At 43.1% G+C, this 24,288-nt stretch overlaps 2 protein-coding genes across 4 annotated transcripts; both read left to right on the top strand.

Annotated features, from left to right (window-relative positions):
- The first annotated feature begins 443 nt into the window (after window positions 1–443).
- On the top strand, window positions 444–9,876 carry ovol1a (ovo-like zinc finger 1a). Its single transcript, XM_023793988.2, has 4 exons — window positions 444–1,007; window positions 5,579–5,787; window positions 6,251–6,476; window positions 7,483–9,876. The coding sequence occupies exons 1-4, from the start codon at window positions 908–910 to the stop codon at window positions 7,839–7,841; spliced, it is 894 nt and encodes a 297-aa protein (XP_023649756.1). The 5' UTR covers window positions 444–907; the 3' UTR covers window positions 7,842–9,876.
- A 556-nt stretch (window positions 9,877–10,432) lies between these two features.
- Window positions 10,433–24,233, top strand: mus81 (MUS81 structure-specific endonuclease subunit). 3 transcript variants are annotated; one of them, XM_072717440.1, is made up of 17 exons: window positions 10,433–10,565; window positions 10,737–10,888; window positions 11,365–11,494; window positions 11,792–11,910; window positions 12,386–12,517; window positions 12,646–12,726; window positions 12,926–13,014; window positions 14,154–14,309; window positions 14,410–14,586; window positions 16,339–16,466; window positions 16,946–17,058; window positions 17,136–17,255; window positions 19,208–19,303; window positions 19,863–20,015; window positions 20,245–20,348; window positions 23,784–23,867; window positions 24,024–24,233. In XM_072717440.1, exons 2-17 carry the CDS (start codon window positions 10,748–10,750, stop codon window positions 24,088–24,090), a joined length of 1,890 nt encoding a protein of 629 aa, XP_072573541.1. In that variant the 5' UTR covers window positions 10,433–10,565; window positions 10,737–10,747; the 3' UTR covers window positions 24,091–24,233. The 3 variants fall into 3 exon arrangements, with proteins under 3 accessions (XP_072573541.1, XP_072573542.1, XP_072573543.1); XM_072717441.1 differs by having other exon boundaries at window positions 10,459–10,565; window positions 10,717–10,888; XM_072717442.1 differs by lacking the exon at window positions 10,433–10,565 and having other exon boundaries at window positions 10,757–10,888; window positions 11,412–11,494.
- Window positions 24,234–24,288: the final 55 nt, after the last annotated feature.

Raw genomic sequence — 24,288 nt, 5'->3', positions numbered from 1 at the left:
ATAACAACAATAACCGCTGAAACAAAATACAGTAACAACTTCCAAAAGTTTTTCTGCGTGTTTTGAGTGAATGACTTGTGCATTGCACTGCATTGTTTTGTGTATTTTTTCTGCATACAAAAATAGCCTATTATTAGCTATGAGTTATGCAACCTCCGCCCCTCTTCTTAAGGACGTCTTTTATGAAATACTTATATGAATGAAGTGTATCTCCGTTAATAAGCCATAGTCATGGTTGTGTCTATTTCTTATATGAATGTCACGTTTTACAGCGCTCCGCCACAATTTACCGTTCTCGCTAAAGCCTTTTTTCTGCGTCTACCGCTTCTCCCTCTCCGTTTCCAGGCTGCTGAAGAAGAAAACCGGTCGAACAGGTAGAACTTCGACTTGCCTCGATCAGGTTTGTTGTCACCGTTATTTCCAGACGCATGCGCGGTCATACCTGTTTCCTGCTCAGTAGTGTACCTGCGCTTCAGCCTTTGAATTCGCAGTGTGGGTCCGAACATGTAACTGGCGCTTTTTACTTCTCTCCGTTATTACTTCTACCTGTCCGGATGCATCGATCCTCCGTTACCTGCGAAACCTCTCATCAATGAAACTGAAACAGAGCTAAGAAAGACACAATTAAGGAAAAGATAGACACACAGGGATCGGGCTAAAGAACGGGAAAAGTGTTTAAGTTTGTAGAGGAAGAGAAAGAGGGAGGAGTGCTTGAAAAAAACCGAGACTCTTTTTTTATGTTATGTAGCCGAGCAAATGATCCATATAACTTAAATCCAGTGTAACGCAACGAAATTTATTTCTTCGGCGACTCCGGTATTTCAAATCACGGTTTCGTAATTTATTATTTCGGGAAATCAACAGTTGGATTTAATACCTGAAAAGTAGCGGAGGAGACGGAGAAACCATGCCCCGAGCCTTTCTTGTGAAAAAAGCAAGTATTTCGCCGGGCAAACGGAACTGGAGCGAACGTCCAGATCACGAGCGTGGAGACATTTACATTCCAGGTAAAATGATAAAATGCATATTCATAATTTACAGCAGCAGAACTATGTGTGAATGTTTTACACCGATAATTTGAATAATAACAAAGTATTACACATAATCATGTTAATGAATTTCATGTTTATTGACACAATCAAGTTCTGAATTAAAATATATTGTTATATCAATTCTGTCTTCTCTTGGTGTCTGTAAAATATTTTCTGACAGTAAATAATGCTGAAAACTCAACCTCTTTTAGGCCCTGTTGTTGTGTTTAATTATTTTTATGCGGTAACTCAACCTTGATGTGTTTTGCTTAAGTGCATGTAGGCGAGTGCGTACATACGTTAAATAAGGGATTGTAGAGCCGTTACTATTCATTGTTGACCTTCAGACCTGCCTTGCTTCCTTATAGAGTGAAACTTGCCTCCTATCTACGAACATGATTTGCTTGGGCCACACTGCGTTAAGATTGTTTTTACATTTACTATGATCCGACACCTAAATCGACGTTTCTCTCAGGTACACCGTTAATTAAATTAATGCCCCATCTTCAGATGAACTACTTCAAGAAACAATCTTATGTATTACGCATTTTGTTTTAGTATCTGGAACCTATACGATGTATCCAGGTGCAGTCCAGGTTGACGCTGCATCAGAAAACTAATTGCATAACGGAATGCCACCGTCGTCACTCATTTATTGGCAATAGTGGTTCTTTCCATGTTCGGTCGTATAAAAGAGCCCTTATTTAATCATTGACTACTTTAGCAGAGCTCCGATTACATTCACGATACTCAACTTTGAACAGACGAGGGCAACAACAATATTACCAAGATTGTGCAATTAACAGCTTAGTCTAGGATATTCCTTACAAAAGGCACCTGCAATATTGCGTGTGCAGAAATGTACTGATGCATGACCGTTTGACTTAGAATGATGCGGTGTGGTGTGTGTTCAAGGGTGTTATGTGTTTAATTTCGTATTTTGTTTTTGAATCCTGTATTTGTATATGTACCATTAACAGCCCATGTAATGCATAATTCGGAACAGACTAATAAACAGTTCAGTTCTGACTGTAGCCTATTTATCTGAACAAATATCTTTTAACATAGGCCCGATGTGTGATGTTTTTTGTAATATGGACCTTAAATACTAGCGATTTAAGAGAGATTACCTTTATCTATTATTACAATTATTTCAATGCACAGTGATTTTTATGGGTGTTCGTAGAACGTTAAATGTGGTGTATTTATTGAAGATAATGTATTTTATATAGGCCTATTTCATTTTAATGTGCCCTTGAAATCCATCTCCTGTTTAAATAATCAGAAATATGCCCAAAACAGAAATTCTGTCGCGTTTTATGTATAGTCGGACGGTTTTATATTGTAGCCTACAGTAAAGGCTATAGTTAAATAGCTTATCTGACACACTAAATTTCACATAATGAAATATTTATTAAATGAAATATATTGTACACAAAGTACACAATGATACCATAAAGTCCATTAATTAAATGCGTCTGTAATTGGTAGGGGTATGTATAGAGTGACACTGTGCTTCAAAGAGACTTTCAGTTCTTTCGGTTATATAGTTTACCTGGCAGGGGAGTCGTGCCTGTTTCACTTGTTACCGCTACAGGTATGTTAATTGTACTGAGCTGTAATTTCCCTGTGGTTGGCATAGCAGTAACCTTTTATTGTGTATTCTCACGATAACTTCTGAATTACAACGTAAAGGAGCCGTGCGTTTATTTATCCGAGCAGCCTTGGTCCTATATGTATTCATCACGCTTCAAGGTTTGGCTTGTTTATCCGCTAAACGCGATCCCCTGGCATTGCAGGCACGGCAAGTACACTTACTGTTTACTTACTTTTCAAGCATGTGCCTTGTGTGTCCGACTCTGCAATTGTTATCTGCGGAGCTGCCCGCTTTCAGCTCGGTGGGTGTAAGTGTGCATCGGCTTTTGCATGGCTGGCGGCTCCTGGTCTGGTTAATATTTAGTGCAGTGAAGGAAATAACGGACTGCGCGGCGCACCCGCCTTCCCCTTCACTACACCTTTAGTAAACACGGCACGACCCGTTCGCTCGTAGACTTTCACTCCTCTGGCGTTTATTTTTTTTTCTTTCTTTGAGTTTATCCTTTCTTGCAGATTGTTCCTGGACTGTACTAATACCAAGCCCTATAAATTGATTGTCTTACTATAGTCGTGGACCTACCACCAAAGTAAAACATTTGATAACTAGACAATTTAAAAAGTAACAGTCTAAAAAGGTGAAGTGAAAAAAATAAATCAGTGAACAAGAAAGGTAATTGCCAGTTTGATGGTGATTGGTTAGTTATGGTTGTAATATACAAATTACTGTTTGTTTTTAATAAGAACACTTTCTTGAACATCCAAAACTATTGTCTTAGTTACTTGTCTGGTTAAAAAGAGTAGCAACTATTAGAATATAAATTGTTATTGAAGGTGCTATATTGTAACATAACTAGGGCTTCGTTCTCATTGTATCGCTTCCCTAAGATAAGAAAAGTAGTTTATTTGATCGCGAATATTTATTTTTACGTCTTTATTTTTATTGAACAATGCCATATTTAGAATGATAAAACCGTTAAAAGGAGCATTCTCTGGCAGTAATATTCATAATTTTTCACAACTTGTCATTAAAAATTTATTTGCGTCATGGGCTTCAGTTCTTGCTGGATAAATCAGTTGTAATGTGTAAAATGTAAATAGATTACAATATGATGAAATTTTAGACAGCTTAAAGCTATGGTTTCAGTCGGAGAGATTGTATGAATTTTTGTTTTTAAACAGAATTTTGAATTATTTTATTTAACGTATTTATAAAATTCGATTAAAATCGCCTTCTATTCAACAGTTGTGCATAGCCTATGCCATAAAAATAATAAAACACATTTTCATTCATATTCCCAACCCCCACTGTGCCATAGGCTAAGCCATCCCCAATTTATTGATGCCATTGTCCGGTTGTCGTTGGAAACGCACGGATCGGGTGTGGGTGCGTGGCAGGGAGGGGTGTGTAAACAGCAGAGATTAGGCTGAACTGGAAAAGACCAGGTGCTGACGGATCGCTTAACCCCCCCCCTTTTGCATTTAAGATCACAAGCGATGAAGTTTTAATAAATATGTCAACTTTCATCTTACTAATACCTTCCCGGCCAATCATTCTCTGTCAGTGTCAATATCAATTAGTTTTGTCCGGGTATATTTAAACTGTACAGTGAGTTCTGGCTGCCACGCCCGTAGCTGCTTGACTCATTGGGGGCGGGGGGCGCAAGAATGAACATGTTCGTAGATGGGGGGTCGCGATTTACCTTATTACGCCAATTGCTCTAAAACGGTGCTCAGCTACTTAAACATGTATGAAATGAGACCCGTATTTTCGGAGAAAAAGTCTTAGGCCTCTAGTAACTGTCGAGGTGAAAGGAAACACCGATGGTGAATTAACAGTATACCGTTAGTGACACAGCCGCTCTTATTTGCAAGACAATTTGCAATTTTATCTGATCGACTTCAGGCAGTATCAACAAATGGATTCGGTGTCCGACAACCAGTTTGAGATTCGCAAATAAATGGGGATCATATGATTTTTTTGCACCGTTCTTTTACCTTTTGCGATATTCTGTATCGTTTTACACTGTACGCAATTCAGGATAAAAATTATGTGTAGGCCCACTGTCGTAATCATCCTATTCACTTGCGTTTTATAATTTTTTTAATTACACATGGATCTTATCTGTTAACTTTGCTACAGGAAAGATAGGTTTATACTTAATACAGATGCAAGGATAAGCGCACTGGTTTGTTACCGCGACAGATACGATGATAATGGTAAACATGTGTGATAATACTCTGCTAGGTACAGAAGGGTATCCATGTTATGTGAGAGCAGGTATTTTATTTTTCATGCTCCTTTTGTGTAGCAGTGTGGACAGTTATTGCTGTGTATGGTGTGAGTAATTCTGGTGAGCCTGTACCTCTGGCTAGGCTGGTCAGACAGGTAGAGCAGTAACATGAGTGAATGACACGAACCTACGGCAGCACAGACACAAAGTCCTGCTTCTCGTGCACACCCATCATCAGCCGGTCACCCTGTGGGGTCACCTGTTCCCAACTTCTAAAGCTTAGCAAGATATTTTAAGTTAGACAGGTGTGCTGTGCAGTAGTAAATGTATATTATGACGAAATAAAAAAAATACAACTGAATTATCATTACATAATCTTTCAGTGTTATATAACGACCATTCAGTTGTGTGTGTGCGTATCCTATATATACGTTTTTATGACATATTCTTTAGTTACTTAAACAGCATGTGCAGATTTACTTGATTAATACATATTAATTTTATGGCTCATTATTTATTATGCTGAAACAATCTATTTACTTCCATAGCTCAAAGTGACACATGTACCCACTTGATAATCTAGTGTTAGCTTTTCACCTGTAAAAATGTGAAGGTGCAAATAATCCTAATAAAAAGAGAAAAGTATTTGTTGCTGTAGCTTAAGTGGTCTGTAACTCCACACATATTTATTGTGCATGTTCTCTCTCACTCCTTCCCAAGTGTCCATTGTTCCGTCTGTCTGCGTGGAGGAGTCTGAGGCCAGTACCGCCGAGCTGAGCCGATACCAGCTGACGATTACCCAGGAAGCCCTGCGGCATGCCCACACAGCCGAGCTCCCGTCTTGCTCTGCCCAGGGCCAGCAGCAAAGCCCAGAGCCTGAGAGTCCAAAGAGGGCACAGAGCAGCACCTACATCCGCTCAAAGATTAAGGTGAGGACTGCGGAAGAACGGGAGAGAAGAAGTGGCAGCGGAAAGAGCGTAGAGCACTGTATCCAAATCCGCTTCTCGGGGACCCCCTAGTTGATCCATGTTTTTGCTCCCTCCCAGCTCCCTTCTCGACAGTCCACATTTTTGTTCAGGGAGCTGGGAGGGAGCATCAACATGGACTGTCTGTGGGTCCCCAAGGACCAGATTGGGAAACACTGGCATAGAGTAAGTTGTTAGGAAATTCAGGCTTGTAGTGTAAGAGTGTGGAATCTAAGCACCCAGAACCTGGACATAAGGCTAAATGCAAGCTTCTCTGACTCACTGTTATCAATCTGACCGACACTTATTGGAGAGAAACGTAAGTGACCAGTCAGTTGTTATGTACATTGGTATGTCTGAAACTAGACACAGTCACTCTCGTGACCGCTGCGTCACTCGATCACAATGTCTCCTTTTCTTTCTGCAGGTCACGACAGGTGAGCTTCCCAGCGAGGTGCCCGTCTCGGCTCCCGTTTCCACTGCCAGCGCGGGCCAGTTTGAGTGCCAGGTGTGCCAGAAGACCTTTCAATTCCAACGCATGCTAAATCGCCACCTTAAGTGCCACAATGAGACTAAGAGGCACCCATGCAGCTTCTGCGGGAAGGGATTCAACGACACGTTCGACCTCAAGAGGCATGTCCGTACCCATACAGGTGGGCTCTCCTGAACTTCACCACCACACTGACTTTGAAGTTTAGATGGACAAATCGTGCAATGATCTCTGACTAATTGCACCTGTTTATGATGAGTAAAAGTTATTTTTTACCCAGTCGTTTTGTTAGCTTCAGATTGACATCTCACTATATTTATTGAGTTTCAGGACAATTTAATAAATTGCCAATAAGAAAAACCAGTGACTCAGTGGGAGGCGCTGTAACTGCACACCTCCACGCTTGCTAGCTCTGACTGGTAACTTGTCCCTGTGTAGTTCTATTCTGGGCACTCCTGCTCATTCACACAGTAAAAAGACTCGCGGTTTAGCTTGACAGCCGTCTCTAAATTGCCCTTTGTTTGCGCGTGTGCTGTGATATGAACTGGCACCTTCTCTAGAGTATCCACTGCCTTGTATCTGGACGGGCTCCAGGCCCACCTTGTATTGTATATTTTCCAAGCAATAAGTCTTTATTGACATCCACTCAGGTGGTAAGTAATTGCATTTACAATGTACAGTATACTATGTAAATAAAGTCATCTTTAGGCACCAGGAGCATTTATAATTTAATTACACTTCTGAGCACAGCTGCTAAAAGCAACGCCCGATCTTGTGCATTAAAACCTCCAGAATCTGATAGCACTGACACACGCAAACTGCTTTTAAAACACAAATGTTGTTACTAATCCAGGATTATCTTCACTGGAGGTAAAGGGACTTGGTTGGAATTGACACTCTGTGTGATTCTCTTTTTCATCCTCAAGACAGCCTCTGTTTCTCTGAATTGTTTTCAGTCCTTCGGGCTAATTTAGTGTCATTATTCATTTTAATTATATTGATTATTTTCCCTGCAACCAAGTTAGCTGAGAGTTTTATTTTTTACCCCCCACAGCAGCTTAGAGTTTAGTCGCTTGTTTAGCCAGATGCGTCACAGGGCGGTTTAAAGCGTGCTGACAAGCTACATGCTGGCTCATTCTGTGTCATATGTTCCTTTCCTGGCGCTGCAGGCGTACGGCCGTACAAGTGCAACCAGTGCGACAAGGCCTTCACTCAGCGCTGCTCGCTGGAGTCGCACATGAAGAAGATTCACGGCATCCTTCAGCAGTACGCCTACAAGGAACGCCGCAGCAAGCTGTACGTGTGCGAAGACTGCGGCCACACGGCCCCCACGCAGGACTCCCTGCTGCGCCACCTGCAGGCCCTGCACCCCCAGAGCGCCCTGCTCAAGTCCAAGGGGGCTCGCAAGCTGGGGATGACAGTGGGCCAGTTCGGGGGTGCGGATATGGAAGACATGTCTACCTCCAGCTCCCCGCAGTCTCAGAGCTACCCTGACAGTGATGATATGGCCGAATCTGGGGGGAGGTAGAGTGAGGGAGGGAGGGAGGGAGGGGTGATCGATGATTTATACACTAAAGCAAAGGAGAATTTTAAACCCTCCTATGACACTGTAAATTCAAAATACTGAGATTTTTTTGTCATTATTGTTTTTCTTTTTCTTGGGCAAGATACAATCCTGAGTTTTTATTTTCTAAAGGACACAGACATATAAGATTAGCACAATATCTAATTAGTTTCATATGTCTCATGCTGTAGCCCGGCTACAATAGTAGCTGCATTTCGCAGCATCCCAGATGAGTTTTGGTTTTTGTCGATGTCTTGAATGCACTTTGTTTCACATCTTAGCCATACTGTAGGAATACTGTTTTGGAACACTAAATTCAACATTTTGTTGAAACTAAAACCAATAATATTAACCAGTCACACTTGAAGAATGACCTCAAGGTGTCACAGCCACGATTATCATTTTGTCACATTGCCTGCCATCTCACAGCTGGCTGCCACAGTGCATCTTAGACGGTATGAAATGTAAAACATTTTGTATAACGTCTTTTTTAACTCTCAAGTTTGAGATCAACAAACAACTTATAATATGGGTAGATTAATGAATCTGGCTTTCTTCTATATGTTTTTAATCTTTTCTGTACAGAATTCATATCAAGGCCTCCTTTTCCCATTCAAACAGTCTCTTAAAATAGGGAAACACTACATACTGAGCATGTGACTCACTTGTGATTTTTAACAAAATCAAATGGACCAAAGGATCTATCACTATATTGCAAACATACATTTGCTGGGCTAATGTTAACAAAAAGATATAGATCTGACTATATGCATTTTTCTGATATTAATCTTTTGAGTTGACTAATCATAAGTAGCTGCAAATTTATTAGCCAGGTAAACTATTGTTCTGATCCAATGCCATATTCTAGCATGTGATTTTTTAAAAAAATCACAGAAAGGACACACTAATGCCATTTCTTCAAAAGCAAGAATGGAAGTACTGTGCAATGAAGTTTACATCTTAATTTACATGTAAAGGTTGGGAACACTAGACACACATGTGAAACATGTATGATGTGGGAGTGTGATGGGTAATCGGGGGTATGCCAGGGCTGAACTGAAACAGGATTTCAGTTTGGGAGAAGATATATATTTTTCTTTCTAGCATCTTATTCTAAACAATAAAATTATGGAGGTGAATTTGTTGATGTTATCAGCAATGTCATGGTGTAACTTTCTTGGCTACATTTTGGAAGAGTTTGAGGAGGATCTCGGCAAGTTCCCTTTGTGTACAAAACTAAGTGTGTATGAAGCAGTAAGAGAATGAGTCAATGAGTCTGTTGGCAGCCTTGTATGTGAAAAGGGAACATATAACAGAAATATGCTTGAGATTACTATTTCCAGCTGTGTTTTATATGTATAGAGAGATATTATTATTTATGGGGGGTGTTGTTTTTACTGTTTACAAAAAAGAAATATATTCTTGTTTTTTAAAATTCTATGGACTTGATCTAGGACTTCTTTGTAAACGTGACATTCGACAGCAAGGAACACAGGTTTGTTTTTGCATCTGACCGCGTGTCAGGATGATGTGTCAGGCTGTGCTTCTGTATTCTATCAAAAGGGTTTCCCGCTGACTAGGTTAAGGTGAGCTGGGTGGTGAAACACAGACCTGAATTGCTGCTCCTCTCATGTCTGGGCAGTCAACTGCATTTGGCTCACCGCCACGTTATTGTGCCATATTGTGCAATAAATTTCATGTGTGGTACGCTACTTTTTAATGGGCTGTCTGACTCATGGTTCAGCGGTTAAGATGCACGCTGTCTGTGCTGTGGTGTTACAGACTGTGTATTAACTTGAATTCTATACACACTGCTCGATCCTGCTGTGTTGTAACGCATTGCAGAATACTGTGGTCCCCTGCACAGGCTCTGTACAATCCTACCGCAAATGTGTGGCTTCGCTGTTGCTATGTACTGAAGCAGACTGTGGAACATTGTGGTACATTGTGCGCTTACGATTGTTGTGGGATTGCTCAACAGTAAACTGACTTTCCAGGACTTTTGTGTGTCGTCTATTTGTCTTTATTTCCAGTTCGTGCCACGTTTCCCGGATTGACTGCTTCTCTTCCGAGCACATCAGAGATCCTTTGTTCACATGGGTAAATCAGGAGGTGCCTGTGTGTGGGTGGATGTATGGTGAGGCAGATTCCAGGGTTCTGTTGAGTCTTGTCAATGGAATCCAGCAGCGGAGCTCTCCTGACATTCCAGCGGAGGATTCCCAGGTGTCACCACGAAACTCAAGTAGTAACACTACGTCAAAGCTCTTTATGAAACCGTTCCGGCCAGCTGCTGATGAAAATCCACTTTAAATGATTTTAGTTCAACACAGGCCAGATGTGTATATAACATGTATGATTCCATATTCATAAGTAATAAAACATGTTAAAAGCATACAGCTGTAATGTACTTCATTGTGAAACAGAAGCAAAAACTAGAGACGATCTGCCTTCTGTGGATGGAGCATGAAGCGCCATCTACTGCTCCCCCCGACCCCGTTTGCATAAGAGCTGCGGACTTCCTTCACATTTGCACACCCGAGGCTGTAGGTGGCGCTGCGATATAATCTACTGCGACGTCCAGAGAGTTTCCCCTTTTGAATAGCGAGGCGGTACGGCGGAAGGGGAGCGTAGTGCAGCTATGTTCAGTTAGATATCTGTATTGTTTATTTGCCTTCTCCTCCACTGACTGTAAGCAGTTTATAACGTTTGCATGCGTTCCAGTTAGTTATGTATGGTATCAGGAACTAGCTATTTGTTTTTAATGTTGCCCACCTTGATGTATATATTGGTGATTCTGGAGTACGCATAGATATATTACCATCGATTATAGTCATTGTAGTATTTCTTTGAATCTTCTAGTATGTAGCGTGATGCCATCGTCCGAGCCGGTCCGCCTGGGTCGGAAGCGCAAACTGTCCCCGTGTCCAAACCCCCTTTTCCTGTGCTGGCTGACCGAGCTGAGGGACCAAGCCAGAGAAAGGGGGCTGAAAACACAACACGTCTACCAGAAGGTGGGTCAGCCGTGCGGAGATACCGTGTTTGTACGAGCTGCGGCCCAGGATGACAAAAGCAGGTGGTATTTAGTGGTTAGTGTTTCAGCCGGTAACTGCTAGGTGTAAATCTGGCGGAGATGCTCTTGCATTATTGAGAAAGATGTCAGTAATTACCACATCCCTCTCTACAAGGCGGTTACGTATAAAGAACTGCACGTTAGTGACCGTGATTTTAACGTGTTTTTAAAACAATGAAACGAATAAAATTCCCCACTCATCCACAGATCTTGGGGGTGGAACAAAACAAGTTTTTAGAGAGACGGTAAATGTGGTGCATAGCATTTAATATGACAGAATATTGCTTTCACATCATTAGTGCACCATCAGCTGTGACATGTCAGATATGGAGGCGCTGATAAATAGTAACGAGAGCCAACTGGACAATGACTAATGTGCCGTTATTTTTCAAATGTAAATGTGATTTTGACACCAAGGCCATCAGCTCTTTGAAGAAGTACCCTCTTCCTCTAAAAAACGGCAGAGAGGCCAAGATCCTGCAGAACTTCGGCGACGGGATTTGCAAACTCCTGGATGATCGGCTACAGAAGCACTACAAGGAGCACGGTGAGAGAGAGGGGAATGTAGAGGCAGTGAAGGTGTGCTGAGGCAGGCCAGCTTGTGGGCTGGGGCCACAAAGCTCTCTTGATGGGAGGGGGAAATCCAGGCGCAGGGAGTGGTCAAGCTCTGTGATGCAAAGCAAGCCTGGCCGGCAGGCCGTTGGAGAACTGAAACCCTAACCCTGGGTTGTGAAGGCCTGCCGTTAATCCCCACGCAAAACAAATCCCGACCCGCAAGTGACTAAATGTGTAACCGGTATTTATCTGCAGTATTTTTCCGCTCATTACTGCTGTCACTCTGCAGGTACCGATGCCCCTATCCACTCCCAGCCCAGAAGTGGTGCTCTACGGCGCAGGCATAGTCAACACATGGCTTCTACCGCACTTCCCTCTGAAACCCCCAGAAAGTCCACAGGGAAGAAGGTTGGAAATAGTATATAGTGGAACTGTTCCTTTTCTCACAATGAGGCTGTGATACGTACTGTTGGTTGGTACCGCAACATTTGTTGGTGTGATCGAAAAGCCTTGTAATATCACACGCCAGATTGGTCACGGCTGTAACTGCAAGTTCCTCAGTTGTGCATTAAAGGGTCAGATGGTGCCAGTCAAAGCCGATATGGCATCCTAGGTGAGCTTCGGCACCCAGTTTTATTCTCTCTTGGACGGTGCGATACCTCTGCTTGCGAAGTAGGTGCCCTCCCAGCAGATGGCGCTCTAGGCAACTGTGTTTGTTGCCAGGTGGATTGACCATAACTAGGGGATGATTTTCTTATACTACCTTTTAAGCATACAATAGGTAACATTTCGAAATGATATTATTCCACCAGGCAGAAGCAGTATGAAATTAATGATGTTCTGCATTCATCTTCATCACGTTCGCTCTGTTAAATGTGCCCAGGGGAGCAGGGCCCCAAAGCGACTCCCGGGTGATGGAGGGATTGAGAAAGGAGGCAGGAAGAGGAGAGAGTATGTACCACAGAAACGCTCCGGTGGCTACGCTGTCCTCCTCGCCCTCTACAGGCACTGTCAGGTACTGACACCGCACTGGGTCGCTTAGCTGTCAGCTGTCCTCAGAGGTTTCATCCCTATGATGACCACTGACTCGTGATTGTGCCTTAAGAGGCTTCACATTTCTTGTGGCTGCACCCCTGGCTGCAGATTCCTGGAAGCAAAGGCTATCTGTCCAAGCTGGACCTGCAGAGAGAAGCTCAGCCGCTGTGTGACACGTCCTTCACTGTGGTGAGTCTGAAAGCCAGACAGACTGGTAACTCGGTACAATGCCTAATACTAACTGGTGTATGAACTGTTAGTGATATAAAAAGCATTTCTTGATGTACTATACATACAGATATAGATCCAGTTACCAAACTTACCCATGGCGTCTGTCACAGTATATTTAGCTAACGACGGTTGTTACCTTCACACCTCTCCTTTGCAGCCCAGTTTGGGCAGTAAGTACACGGCCTGGTCATCGGTGAGCACACTCTTACAGAGGGACCTTCTGCTGAAGACTCACAATCCAGCCAGGTGGGCCTTTGCGAGCTTCTTAAAGGAATGAGCTGTAAACAGACTAATTACGGATCTGGGGTCTGTTTCACAAAGCAGGATTACTTGCTTAGCCAGATAACTTGCCAGATTTAAGGTAGTCTGGTTTAAATAGACCTTATTTTCATCAACTTACATTTAGCCCAGACTACCTTAAATCTGGCAAGTTATCTGGCTAAGCAAGTAATCCTGCCTTGTGAAACAGGCCCCTGGGATGCAGCTGATGTAGATGTTTATCATTGACAGGATAGGTCTTTTCTTCTTGGTTCTCCAGCACCCTTAATGCCTGAACGACCGTTTCTCATGCCGATGAACGTCAGCCTCCTTTAACCGCCTAGCAGACGTACTTTGGCGTATGCAGCCCGTTTGTTTATACTAGTGTGCTGTTGGTGTTAATAGCAGCAGCGAATCCGACACCCTTAAATAAAAAGCCGTAATGTTCCTAATAGAGAGGCTGCTCTGTCATGGAATCGTAAAGCTGAGAAGTTTTCAAATGCGGCATGTATTTCGTAAGATATCAGATAAATATATTTTGTAGTCTTTTATTGGTGATTTTATGTTCATATCTCTACTTTTTAACAACTCTATAAAGCAATATAATTTTTTATACGTCAACCCAAGTGAAACAATTAAAAAATGTTAGGTTTTCAGTTGAAGAACCTTGCCATTGCATTTTTATTGTTGCTCCGAGAAATATAAAACGATTCAATAAATATGAGAAAAAAGTGGCACAGGTATTCGACCATAAGTTGACCATAAATAATCTCGACCATACCCAATTGTAATACTTTGGTATTTATGTTAAAGCGAGGCTTTTCTTTTATTAGCAGTGTAGGACTAAGATTAATTTCACAGCATTAATCTATCGTAACCAATACTTAAATCAATGAGCACAAAAACATGAGATATGCACGACTGTATTATGAGTTTTGCTGCTTTTTAGGGGCGTCAGCAACTCTGCAGCTGCAAAGATTGTTTTCTTGATAGCTGAACAGTATGCTAATGCAGTGGCCAGTTAGCAGAAAGGAAAGGTGTGATACGCCTGAAGTATGTCACTGCTGGCGGGTAAAAAAAAAAAAAAAAAAAACCACATGGCTGTAATCTGCGGCCTCTACACACAGGTACTCACTGACAGAGTTAGGCATGGCTTTGGCACAGCGACTGGGGTCCGGCGACAAGGAGGGGGAGCAGCAGCAGACATCTGGAGATCAGGAAGACGTGTCCCTGGGCCCCCCAGCTACTATAGATTTGACAGAGGATGAGCAGGAGGAGGACTGGTATATAAAGAAAATTGGTGGTCAGGTCATTCTGACCTGATTAAATTCCCTTTCTGTATATTTTGTGGTAAAGTCAAAATCTCTGTCCGTTTTCGAGTAGTACCGCACACAGACCGGAACCCATTGTAACTGTGGCCCAGAAGCAAAGTGTGGAGGCTGCGATGAGTATCTCAGGAAAACCCCAGGCTGCAGGCCCTGTCATGAGGGTAGCTGACGGCATCCTTCTGCCAGGCGGCTATGACATCATACTATGTGTGGACTTCATTGAGACGACAGGGTGAGCAGATGGCCTTACTCAGATGCTCTGAGTGTATTAACTCCTTCTCTGTGTTTTGGTTTATTATTTTTCCCATATAAACCATGGCCTCCCCCAATACCTACGTTTTTGCTCCAATTCAGTCTAGCTTATTCTGCTGATTACAGTAGATAGCTATGTGCCCTATATGTGCCAGGAAGCATTAAGGACACAGTTTGTGTGCTGCCTCAACACACACGGTCACCTCATGGCCATTTGTCACTCCCTGGGCCATAGAGTACCGTGCGGGAGAGCTGGGTCAGGCTGCTGACGTGCTGTATCTCTGCAGGTGACCCCTTAGAGCTGCTTGTACACTAGTTAGCTGGGATGTGGAAATGAATCCCTCCTCCAGTGAGAATAGGCCAGCATCTCAGAGCTCTGTGGGTGTTAGAGGGGTATCATGGGGGGGGGGCTAAAAAATAATTAATGGATTGATCTGGGTTGGGGGCCAAGTGTAGGCACTTTCACACCACCAGAACTTTTTTCTGGAACCTGGGACTTTTGTCATGTTCACACTGCAGGACCTCTGCCCGACTGTAGTTCCTTGGAGGCAGTTCCAGAACCCTTTTTTAGTCACTACTCCAGACTAGGTACTTTCCATTCGAACACAAACTACTAGGGAGGCCCTTACAGCGATGGCTTGCTGATTGGTTGGCCACAAGCACTGCTGCTAACATTTATGTGGAAGTGCAGGGAAAACAGATATAATTAGCAGAGCAAAAACTGAGCAGATGGAATTATTTTTGTACCCCTATTAAATTTAATGCATCAATTAATACAATTTTTGCTTGCTAACCAATATGTTATTGTCTAATATCATCAGTGTTGGCGGTGAAACTTTCCAGCACTTACAAGCAAGATAATGTTACGCAGTTTTTTATTCAGTGGAAAAGATCATTTGGCCTGATTTAATCAGAATCATAAACATGTTGTAGGTCATACAAGTAAAATATTTTGATTGTGATCAGTCCCCCCAGCAACTAACAAAATGGCTTGTTTGCCACATGAAAACAATGGAGGATAATGTAGTTTCATATGAAATTATGTGTGAAGTTTAACCTATGAGCTTTTGTGTCTCCCATGCTTGTTTGGCATAAGGTCCCAGTTCCTGTTGTGTGGTATGAAAGTGACACACGAAAGTGGCCAGGAGTCACAAAAGTTCCTAGTCGAGACAGCCCAGGAACTTGTAAACCTGGACTAGGTTCTGGAACTTCGATGTGAAAGCACCCTATCCTTTCGTGGGGCACAAAATCTCTAGCAGTGCCCCTGGCCGGATATACTCAGATCTGTCCTGGACTGTGTGTGTTTGGCAGGTCACTGGTGAAACTGTGTAGCCTGTAGCAAGTCACTGGTGAAACTGTGTAGCCTGTAGCAAGTCACTGGTGAAACTGTGTAGCCTGTAGCAAGTCACTGGTGAAACTGTGTAGCCTGTAGCAGGTCACTGGTGAAACTGTGTAGCCTGTAGCAGGTCACTGGTGAAACTGTGTAGCCTGTAGCAGGTCACTGGTGAAACTGTGTAGCCTGTAGCAGGTCACTGGTGAAACTGTGTAGCCTGTAGCAGGTCACTGGTGAAACTGTGTAGCCTGTAGCAGGTCACTGGTGAAACTGTGTAGCCTGTAGCAAGTCACTGGTGAAACTGTGTAGCCTGTAGCAGGTCACTGGTGAAACTGTGTAGCCTGTAGCAGGTAACTGGTGAAACTGTGTAGCCTGTAGCCGAGCTGCTTCCTGTTGCAGAGGCAGTGCTGCACGTAAACAGGAGCTGGTCCGGGAACTTCAGAGGAACGGTGTCACCTTTGACATCAGGAAGCTGAACGTGGGGGACTTCCTGTGGGTGGCCAAAGAGAAAGTAACCCCTGTACCAGGTGAAGGCAGTCGCCCCCCCCCCCCCTACCAGGGGCATTTCCCTCGGTTGCTGTGATATCGGGTTGGGACATCACTGATGATAATCACTTGACCCATATAAAGTTCTTAGTCATTTCTTTTGTACATTGATGTCATTTTAAGATATCTATTATGCCTCCTAGTGTACGGTATATATGGTTCAATTGTGGTAAAAGTAATTTCTCAAAACAGGTATTACTAGGAAAAACTTAAACACAAACCCCAAGTATTGCTATTATTGACTTGATTTCAGTGCTGCCCTTCATTCAATAAACACCTCAGTCATGCCTTTTTAAATTAATACTGGACAGGTGACCAGCCCTTTGTAATTCTGTCCAGGGCCAGCTTGAGGGACCAGTAACCCCTGTGACTGTCCTATCTAACCCCAGTTCCTCCTTTATGGATTGGATTGAATAAGCTTGTAGCTGCCTGTGAGATCGTCCTCCTGCCCCTCCTCCAGGTCACCTGCGGCCACCCCCGGCCAGAGAGCTGGTCCTCGATTACGTGATAGAGCGGAAGCGGATCGACGACCTGTGCGGCAGCATCATCGACGGGCGTTTTAGGGAGCAGAAGGTAACGCGGTTCGGCGGCTGGTGCAGTATGGATAGGAATAGCAGTGTACTGCAGCTTTCACTGCCTTTTGCTTCCAGTTCCGGCTTAAGAGGTGCGGCCTGCGGCGCCCTGTGTACCTGGTGGAGGAGTGCGGATCTGCGGCCGCCCACCTGAGCTTACCGGAGAGCACGCTGCAGCAGGCCATCGTAAACACACAGGTGTGCCGCTTACGTTACACAGGAGATGAGGCGAGATGGTTTTGCACAAAGCTGCCCTTTTATGTAGCCCTTTAAAGGACCGCACACGAGCATTAACGACACTCCGACAACATGCCAGGGAAACGAGGGAAGGTTACACAGTAGGTGGTAAGGCACACACACGGTGAGTAACTACACAGAAGCTAGAGACATGTCAGGATTATACATACAACACAGGTCAGGGTACATGAGACAACCAGGATCACAACAGGTGTTTACACTAAAATACAGACAGCTATTTATAACAAGTCATACACAGGGCTGTTTACATGGCTTGTGAGCATGCTAGGATAAGCAAATGGGCTGGGCTACATAGAGCCATCTCCCCCCCCAAAGGTCAGCCATCCCATTGACCGCTACACCCAGTCCCCAGTCCCCAAAGGTCTGGTGGCAGTCGTCGGTGCGTCTTCGATGATGGGGGGAGCAGTCTACTCGCGAGGGCTAGTGATGCTGAGGAGACTGGGAGGCTGGTGGGCACCGAGCTGCTGGTGGGCACTGGCATGGCAGGTCCCTCCTGGTGTCGACCCTTCCCCTTGCATAGCTGTGAGAGAACCTGCTGCTCCCCCTGCATTCTGGATAGGAAGGCCTCATGCAATGGCTCCAGATGCCACTGACACAGGTTGTGCTACTCCTCCAGCTCGTCTTGCAGTCTCCACTCCTCCTGCTGTTCTTTTATGCAGCCCTTAAAAGGACCACACACAAGAACAACGACACTCCGATAACATGGCAGGGAAACGCAGGGCGTTTACACAGTAGGTGGTAAGGCGCACACACACGGTGGGTAATTACACAGCAGCTAGAGAAACGTCAAGATTACACATACAACACGGGTGAGGGTCCACACAACATCCGGGAGCACAGCAGCTATTTACACTAAAACACAGACAGATATTTATAACAAGACATACACAGGGCTGTTTACATGGTTCATGAGCATGTTGGGATACACAAATGGGCTCTGCTATGCGGGGCCATCTCACCGGCACTACAATATGTTTATTTCTGTTCTCTATGTGGGTCTGCTGCATGGAAAACATTTTGCGCCTTCTAGTGTTGTGGCGTGACAGAACGAAGAAAGTGATGTGTAAAGTATTCAGCAAATTGTTCTTGCAGATCTGTTCCATTGTCGTTTTGTCCAGATGTCGTTTGAAACATAAGGCCACTTTTATGCTTGGGCACTATTCTATTTTTCACACTGTGATACTGAATGCCTCAGGACCCATCTGTTCCGGGAATTACTCTACTAGCCTGATGCTTCTGTATGTTCTCTGAATGTTCTTAATGTTACACTTCTGGTCATTGAGTAATCTTATGTTCTTGCTTTGGTAGAAGTTGTTGTGTAGCTCCAGCTCCAGAACCGCTTGCACTTGTAACTGGCCGTACGTTGGAAGCTCACTCTAGCTGCACTTATGCCTAGTCGCCTCCTCAACAGCATATTTGTTTGTAATGTGCCGTTTGCCTCACTTGTACGTCACTTTGGACAAAAACATCTGCCAAATATAAGTAAATGTAATACGGTCAAGACATTATAATGCAGTATTTGGTATTTTTATGTTATTTTCAGAAGCAGTGCTAGTCCGGTAATTTTCTATGTAGTGGGGTCCCCACGATATAATTTGCTGAGCTGATTTTGTCGCCAAGATTTTGAAATGCTGCAGTATTTTTGCTGCTGTAATACCAGCCAAGCCTAGTACTCAATTACCTTCTTTGAAGGGATCCTGGGAGTCATTTTCATTTCTCCCTTAACTGACAAATTAGCCTCTTGTGTCCCCATCCCCACCACCACTGTCTACAAACCGTAAAAGTCTTTTTGCTTGTGAAATTGTGCTAACCCTGCTGGGATCCTCAGTGACACGTGGCAGATGTACTGGGTTCTTAAAAGATGCCAGAGTATCAGAATGTCTGTCTCGCAGGTGGTGGACGGCTTCTTTGTGAAGAGGGTGCAGGACGTGAGGGAGTCGGCAGCTTACCTCACCATTATGACGAGGTACCTGCAGAAGCTGTACCAAGTGAGTTTCACAAGCTGCTCTGCACACACATGAAAGCAGGCTCCACTCGAACCTTAAACACTCAATAGAATATTTTTCCACTGAGGCTTATTACGTATGGCCAGACTCACAGATGGTTCTGTCTCACACCCCCAGTGGAGTGGAATACAAATGCTCCTTGCTTTACAATGGCTCAGCTTACAATATTTCAACTTTACTGTGGCATAACAACATTGTACACTCAGTAGTCAACTTTCTGAGTTTGATCTGCTCTTAGACTATAGCGATATGCTGGGCAATGACAGCATCCACCCAGCCACCCTATCTGTCTGTGATCACTACAATTACTGGTACTTGGTTAGTTACAGTAATTTGTTTTAATTCAGTGACAGTAGTTATTTACTTATATTCAACTTACCGTATTTTCCACTTGTGATGGGTTCATCTGAATGTAAACCCATCATAAGTCGAGGAGCACCTGTACTGAGATACTGCCTCACTCGGCCTGCTCAGTGCCTGGGCAGTGTCCTTCAGTGAGGGGTCGGTCATATTCTGCTGTGTGTCTTTATTTCTGACACAGAACAAGACTCTAGTCTGCCGGCCGAAGGAGAAGGAGGAAGAGGAAAAAGGGGCAAGTGAGAGGGTGTGTTTGGGGAAGGAGAGAGGCCAGGAGGACCCAGCATGCTCTCTGCTTTCCTTTGCCGAGTTCAATGAAGGAGCTGTTAAAAATAAGGTTTGACTTTGGTTCCTTAGCCTATGTGAGCTTGCTGTCTGTAGCGCTGCTAATGTTCTGTCCATTGTGGCATGTCTCCCTTTCCCATACATCCTGAGATGCTGCTTCTGTCTGGTTAAGGGTCATTTCTGTGTATTTCTGACTGAGAAGGGCAGCAGTTAAGAGGTGTAAATCTCACAGGCGATTCGGCCAGTCGTGGTCGTTGACCCTCCCTGTGTGTGTGTCTCAGTGCCAGACCGTGAGGGAGGTGTTTGCCAGGCAGCTAATGCAGATCAGCAGTGTGTCTGGTGACAAAGCTACAGCCATTCTGGAGCACTACGGCACTGTGAGCAGGTGAGCAAAATGTCCATCACCCGCTGTCCTCTAGGGCAAGGTTTTTCAACCCAGTCCTTGGGGACCACCAGACGGTCCACGTTTTTGCTCTCTCCCATTTGGCAGGGAATTGGGAGAGAGCAAAAACATGGACCGTCTGGTGGTCCCCGAGGACCGGGTTGAGAAACCCTGCTCTAGGGCCAAAGGTGAAGCTCACTAGATAAACCAAAGGCTGACTGCATGCTGATTTGATTGCCTTTTTTCATTCAATCCATTCCTCATTTCTCCCATACAGCACTGTGCAAAAGTCTTAGGCAGTAAAAGAAAATTATGTCTAAATGATCTTCATGTTGGTAAACTGATTGTACAGCTCTAGAAAAAATGAGACTATATTTTTAAAAAATCTGTATTTTTAAATCCTGGCTTAATCCTGGTTCTGCTGGCAGAAGGTTACACTGTGAGGCAGAGGCTGCTTCCAGGCTCAGTTTGTAAGACAGCAGTACACAAGAACAAGGGAAGCAGGAGACACTGGGAGTGACCAAAGACCAGCCAGGTAGAGAGCAGAAGCAACTTTCTAATGGCACAGATGACTGTCAACTTATGCGGCAGTGCCTCATAAATCAGAGGATGACCTCAAGTGACCTTCAAAAATAATAGGAAACATTAAGTGGTGTGAAGTGCACTGCTAGGACAGTTTGTATCAGGCTCCTAGAAGCAAGGAAGAAGCTCTTCATGAATGAGAAGCAGGGAAGAGCCAGACTGGAGTTTGCAGAAAATGTTTATTTTACACAGGTGCATGGCTATAAATTGAGAAATGAGTGAAATTGAAAATTTTGCTGTGGTCACTATTTTATTTTATTTTTTCCAGAGCTGGCCCTCTGTCAAAATGTGTCTGCTTAGCTGTTGAAAAGCCACTCTGAAAGTCACCTCAGTATTTTCAGCAACCGTTCAATATACCCACGGACCACAAGCACACCACGTTTAGCAGATCAATACCTCATTGTATTGTTTAACTAGTTAAGTTAATTAAGAGCTGTAAGTGAAATTTTAACAAGTAAATGGAGTGGCTGAAGTGCCCACAAGTAGAAGTTTGGGAACCACAGTGAAGGTCTTCTAACCATCCAACAAGGTGTTTTTTTTCTGAGCAAATATAAGTTTACTACCCAGGTATACAGCCTTAAACGTTGTCTTTGCCTGCCGAAGACCTTTGCACAGTACTGTATCGTTCATATCGTCTTAGCATTGCTTTAGTTTCAGTTTCGGTTACCCACATGTCTGACGTATATGAAGTTATTTGTCAGATTAACTTCAGTCCTGGTTGAATAAAATTTCTCTTGCCATTTTCCTGTGGTTCATTTGTTTTCTGGTGTGCCGTGCTGATTAGGAGTCATCACCATTTTATGCGTTTTGTATTATTTATACTGCATACATTGACATGGGGTTTTATATGGGGAAGTGGAGAAGTTCAGCGTCACCACTTGGTGGTGCAGAAAAGCCTAATTGTGCCACATCACTCATATCTGTGTGTGTGGGTTTGTATTTACCACAATGTGGTAAATTCTGTTACTTTTTAGCTTTTTTTATGTCCCCACAATATAAACCTCAAATTATATAAAAATCTGTGACTGCAATCAAAAAAAGTAAATATGCCTAAAGTTTTGTAATTTGCTTACTTATGGTTAAGGTTAGGGCTGGGTAGGGGTTAAGGATTGTTGGGATTAGGGATTTTCTCCATAGAAATGAATGGCGAGTCCTCACGTATATATGGATACAAACGTGTGTGTGTGTACGGTACACTTTGTTTTTGCTAATAAAATTTGCTATAAATGTGTAAGTTACCTGGCAAATATTGTGCCTCTACTGGGCCTCCAAAAACATTTTTGGCAGCAGCTTTTTCACCTAAGCATACAGTGTATTTATTAAATAAAGCTAATCTGTTTAGCAGTCTGATGATAGGATGCTATAGCTCTAAACTCTAAATTCCAGGCTTGACAGGTGTCCTTCCCTGGGATAAATTGCTGTGTAAACCTCTACAGGTTGTACACAGAAAACAACCGAAGGTGTATTTTGCTGAAAATGAATTCTGTTGCAAAAAGCATTATATTTGACCCTTCTGTAACTTAAACAAGAGACAACATTGACATAGATGTCAGGTTGCTCTTGTCACTCCTGATCTACCTGTGTGTTGGGGGAAAGTGACCAGATGATAATCATATTAATGCATGGGAGAATTAGTGGTGAATATGATCAGGTCTGAAGCCTGGTGAATTCTCATCTAATTTTCAATGTTAAATGTAAGGTGTCATTCACTCCAGACAATATATTTTGGCAAAATAAAAGTATATTGAATATATCTTTAGCACATAAATGTATAGTCCCATAAACCTTAACTGGTGTTTGACCCCTTCAGGAAGCGTGTCCAAGGTCCAGGACCCTTAGGTCTTATAATTAACAAACTTAATTTCATATGTGTCTGGTGGACATCAGCCTGTGAGTAGGAACGGCTTACAGATGTCATGTTATCTGCGCGGTCTCTGGATATATAACCATGCACTGTAAATACGTTTGACAGTAGGTAACACATTGAGCCTCTTAACGTGTAACTTTCACCTGCTGTCGTTTACATGCCTGTTGTTTACATGCAGTCTCCTGCAACACACATGCTTTTCCATAGACATACAGTGGTCATCTGCATCTAGTATGTATTTAAAATAGCCTGTGGACGGACTACCCAAAACTGCTCCTCTGAGTTGCTTTTAAAATGAATTCCTGCATTAATTTTTAACATGGTTCTTGCTAACAAATCCAATTTGAGGGTACAATTACCTGTCAACAGGGCTGTACCCTCAAGGGTTTGCCAATTATACCTTAGCAGTAGGTAAATCTACGTCTTGAGGAACATATTTGTACCATTGGGGGTACATTACTGTTGTTTGTACCTTTGGTTACAAAACCGTACCAATGTTGTACTCTTTTTTTTTTTCTGACAAGGTAGGAAATTAAATTATGTAGTCATTGCAACTGTCAGCTTTAGAAAGCAGGTGCTTTAAGTTCAGCCGTTAATAAAACTACAATTAAAATATAATTTACAGGTATATTGGAGACTATGCACAAAAAACGTATGCTCTTAGTGCTTTTTCATGCTGGTTACCATCAGCACTGTGACTCTCCAGAGATTGTGTACCAATGTGCATTAATCCATCTGGTAGAAGCTGCTCTCAGCTGGAGAAACACTTTTAGCAAGATGTCTGTCGCTCATAAACTCACAAATAAATGGTGCCTTTGTTTTACATATTTTGTTTTAAATATGAAAGCTTTTTAAGATTTTAAAATGGTATTCATTGTAACTACTGTAAATGTCCTATATGAAAGGCTGATTTCAGTATCGCTTTTTAAAAATAGGAGTCTGTCTCGATATGAATAAATCATTTACTTCATATCCTCTGTATTTTCCAGTCTGCTACAAGCCTATGAACAGTGTTCCAGTGATGCAGACCGAGAGAAGCTCCTCTCCTCTGTAAGATACGGAAAATTAAAAAGGTCGGTCCATATGCATAAGTTTGCCTGTACCAGTGTATTGTATCTAAGCTACACACGGTAGGCTCTCCTGCATAAAGACATTGGGGATTATTGGCGACGTCACATGTATGTGTAATGTTTTGGAAGCAGGTGTTTATCCAATCGCTTTCCCCTCAGGAACATCGGACCTGCCCTGAGCCGCACCATCTACCAGCTGTACTCTACCCCAGGAGCCCTCTCATAGTTTGGCTAATTTTGCCTTTAACGCACAATAAGCTGTCTCCCTGTGATATTGTCATGTGTAGCAGTTTAATGCACCAATCATTGTAATACAAAGAATTTTTTGTAGATGTTTTTATAGTAATAAAAAAATCTATTAAACCCCAGAAGAAATGGTTTCTTTCCTCGCCGATAATTTGCTTAAACCGTTTAATTTTTATTG

The sequence above is a fragment of the Paramormyrops kingsleyae genome, chromosome 10, assembly GCF_048594095.1.
Source record: "Paramormyrops kingsleyae isolate MSU_618 chromosome 10, PKINGS_0.4, whole genome shotgun sequence".
In the NCBI taxonomy this organism is placed as follows: Eukaryota; Metazoa; Chordata; class Actinopteri; order Osteoglossiformes; family Mormyridae; genus Paramormyrops; species Paramormyrops kingsleyae.
This window is presented reverse-complemented; position numbering and strand designations above follow the sequence as displayed.

Coding starts and splice junctions, on each gene's coding strand:
- ovol1a (XM_023793988.2), top strand. CDS start 908: ATGCCCCGAGCCTTTCTTGTGAAAAAAGCAAGTATTTCGCCGGGCAAA. Junction 1,008..5,578: donor TGGAGACATTTACATTCCAG/GTAAAATGATAA, acceptor CTCCTTCCCAAG/TGTCCATTGTTCCGTCTGTC. Junction 5,788..6,250: donor ACATCCGCTCAAAGATTAAG/GTGAGGACTGCG, acceptor TTCTTTCTGCAG/GTCACGACAGGTGAGCTTCC.
- mus81 (XM_072717440.1), top strand. CDS start 10,748: ATGCCATCGTCCGAGCCGGTCCGCCTGGGTCGGAAGCGCAAACTGTCC. Junction 12,727..12,925: donor GTGACACGTCCTTCACTGTG/GTGAGTCTGAAA, acceptor TCTCCTTTGCAG/CCCAGTTTGGGCAGTAAGTA. Junction 14,587..16,338: donor GACTTCATTGAGACGACAGG/GTGAGCAGATGG, acceptor TTCCTGTTGCAG/AGGCAGTGCTGCACGTAAAC.